At 64.4% G+C, this 2,815-nt stretch overlaps 1 protein-coding gene across 1 annotated transcript in view; it reads left to right on the top strand.

Annotated features, from left to right (window-relative positions):
• Nucleotides 1-1,851: 1,851 nt before the first annotated feature.
• The window catches only part of PPM1M (protein phosphatase, Mg2+/Mn2+ dependent 1M), a 9,427-nt gene continuing 8,463 nt past the window's right edge, over nt 1,852-2,815 (top strand). The window contains exon 1 of the mRNA XM_026071504.1: nt 1,852-1,922. Within this exon, the coding sequence (XP_025927289.1) occupies nt 1,852-1,922 (71 nt within the window). The remainder of the gene's footprint in view (nt 1,923-2,815) is intronic.

The raw sequence follows: 2,815 nt of genomic DNA, 5'->3' as shown, positions 1-2,815 counted from the left end.
AGGCGCCACGTCGGCACGGCAACGGCCGGGCGCCCTCCGGCAGCCGCCGCCCACAGCGGGCAGGAGGCGCTGGGCTCACCGGAGCCCCCGGCCCGCCCCACTTCCCGAAACGCCAGCGGCGCTGAGGGTCCGGTGCAGGGCAGCAGGCGCTCTCCCCCCGGCAGGCCCTCCTGCTCCCGGAGGCGCCCCGACAGGAGAGGTGAACCCCGCCGCGGGGTTCGTGGGGCCTCCCCGCACCCACGAAACAACCCTCGCTGTAGCGACCCGGCAGCGCCGACCTGTGCCCCTCAGCCCCCCTCGCAAATGTGCCCTCTTGTAGCTCCCAGGCGCCGCGCCAGCCCTTCTCCCCGGGGGGTGAGTCCGAGCGGGCCGAGGCAGGACGGCTCCAGGCTGTTGGCAATGCAGCACCGCGAGCCGGTGATGTCCTGCTGTGACACGAAGCCCATTCACGCTGAGCTGTCCCCCCTGCAGATAAAGCAAAAGCTCACGCCATCCGAATGGCTCTTGCCACCAGGGATCCCGTAACACGGCCAGAAATAGAAATGGGTTTTGACCACAGCGGCCTCTTGATATATTTGAGAGAGAAACTTGGACTGATAGAGTCCAGCTGGCATCGATCCCTGCCCTGCCCGGTGAGCAAACAGAAGTGGACCCCTGAGCTGCGAGAGCTGAGACGCTGCTCAAGGGAGCCCAGGGAAGCGTGGCAAGGTGTGCAGCAGAGCGGCGCAGTGCTCTAGCAATACCATTTACGCTGCTGTGGCTTCCAGCAACTTCCTTCTCTTGCACACGCTGGTGACAGGCAGGTCTTAAAATCCATAACAGTCTCCCTTGTCACTTCTGTCACGGTACGACCTCTCGCCTTGGAGAACCTGCTCTGCGAGCAGGATGTGGCCCCAGCCGTGGAGGAAGCACCTGGAGGTGCTCACACCACCCAGCAGCGTTTGCTGGCACGCACACCTTTCCCGCTCCAGCCAGTGCAGGGCAGGTTACTGCCTCCCCTTGAGAACTGCTCAAGTGGAGCACGAGGGCTTTCCACCAGCTGACTCAGGTGGAAGAAAAAAGTTTTCCACTGCAAACCCCAACAGCATACAGGTGAGACAGGCAGCACGTCGCAGGAGGGCGGGAACAGAGTCACCCCCCTCCTCAGCCCAAGCACAAAGCTGTGTTTTACGGGAAAGCCATCAGCTGATGGTGATTGCTGAGGTTGCTCTCATGTCTGAGGCCCCGYGAGACCCAAGGCCATTGGCACAGAGTATTATGCAAAACAAGGGGGTAAGGTGTCTCGTCACCTGTGCAGCCCTCTTTGCAGCCATTTCCTCAGTCGTCACTTGGGCCATTACACACAACCTCAGTGTAGGGGGAAAATAACCAGCAAGCAGCCAACACACCTGGCACCACCCACCTGCAGGGAGTTTTGGTTCAGAAGTGCTTTGTCTTTTTTGCTGTTGACCCACTTTGGACCCTGCAAACAGCTTCCGTTTTTGTCAGCAGTGACTTTCATTTCCCGTAGCAGCACAAGGCAGGGAGAGAGGGAGAGAGCAGGGAAGATACTTCAAGGCCAACAAGAACAAGGCTGCTTGCAAAGCCACTGCTTTCCTGTCCCCTCTGCGCTCTTCCCTGCCATGGTCTGCTGAGAAGCACTTCAGTGGGAGCCCTGGGGGGGCTCTGGGGTTACTTACACATCTCCCCAGCCTCCAGCTTTGCAGAGCCTTTGTGCATCATTCACACCTACTTCTAGATGCAACCTGACAGTGGCTCCTGCCTCCCCCTCCGCTTCCCTCGCCATGGCTTTCGGTTCTGGGTTTTGGTAAGCTTTTCTGCAGAATCCCTGCGGGTTTCTGTGGCTGCGGCATGCGGCCAGGTCGCACCTTCAGAGGCCCAGGCCCCGATCCCAAGGAGCGAGCCGAAGCCGTGCTGAAACAGTACCCTGAGAAGTAGCATGAGACAGTGGGACCTGTAACCGATCCGGCACGGAGAAGCCTGCAACCTGAGAGCGGCACACGAGGCCGCTCGCCCCGAGGAGATGCGATGGGCTGACCTGCCCTGGCCAGGAGTCTAAGAAAACCAGCTGCTACCCAGAGCCCTAACCCAGAGCACCGACTTCCCCCGCCGTGTCAGGGGGAACAGGAAATCATCAAGCTTTTAACGCAGCAGGGGCCGGAGCAGGACGGCCCCAAGCCCTGCCTGGCTGCCCCGTGGACTGCCCCGGCCCTGGCGGCAGCCGGCTGGCACCGGGGACTGCTGCGCTGCTGCCAGCGCCGGACGCCGGCCGGGCACTGGAGCGCTGCAGAAAGGCCTCGAGCGGCGCGGGGCCGCCTCGCTCGCCACCGCGGGGTTTCTGAAGCCTCCCAGCTGCAGGGAGGGGAAAATCCGCGAGAACGACGTGACGTCCCGGCCCCCGGTGCTTGGGGACGGCGCTGTTCATCCACGCTACCCCCAGAGACGGCAGCGCGCGCAGCCCCAGCGCCTCGCTCGGCTTCGGCCCCGAGCAGAGAGGCCGGAGGCGCTCGGTGGGGCCAGCTGCCGCCGTTGGGGCCCCCGGGGCTGCGGGCCCGGGGGCACCGGGCAGATTAGCCCTGGCCTCGGGGGGGATTTCCGCGGCCGGTTTTAGCTGTGCTTCTCCCCGGCGCTGGGGACGTATCGGCGCCACCGGCCTGCGCCTGCTCGGCTTTAGCCGCCACGTACGACGCTAACGGCGGCGAGAGACGCCGGGTCGCCGGGCGGCGCAGCCCCCTCGCCCCGCCGGGGCTGCCTCCCCCTCGCTTCAGCGAGGCGCAGCGCCCGTGCCCGGCGCCCGAGGCCTCGCAGGCCGGGC

This window comes from Apteryx rowi, unplaced genomic scaffold (assembly GCF_003343035.1).
Source record: "Apteryx rowi isolate R43461 unplaced genomic scaffold, aptRow1 scaffold_326, whole genome shotgun sequence".
Classification (NCBI taxonomy): domain Eukaryota; kingdom Metazoa; phylum Chordata; class Aves; order Apterygiformes; family Apterygidae; genus Apteryx; species Apteryx rowi.
The sequence above is the reverse complement of the archived record's forward strand: the minus strand, read 5'-3'. Positions and strand labels throughout refer to the sequence as shown.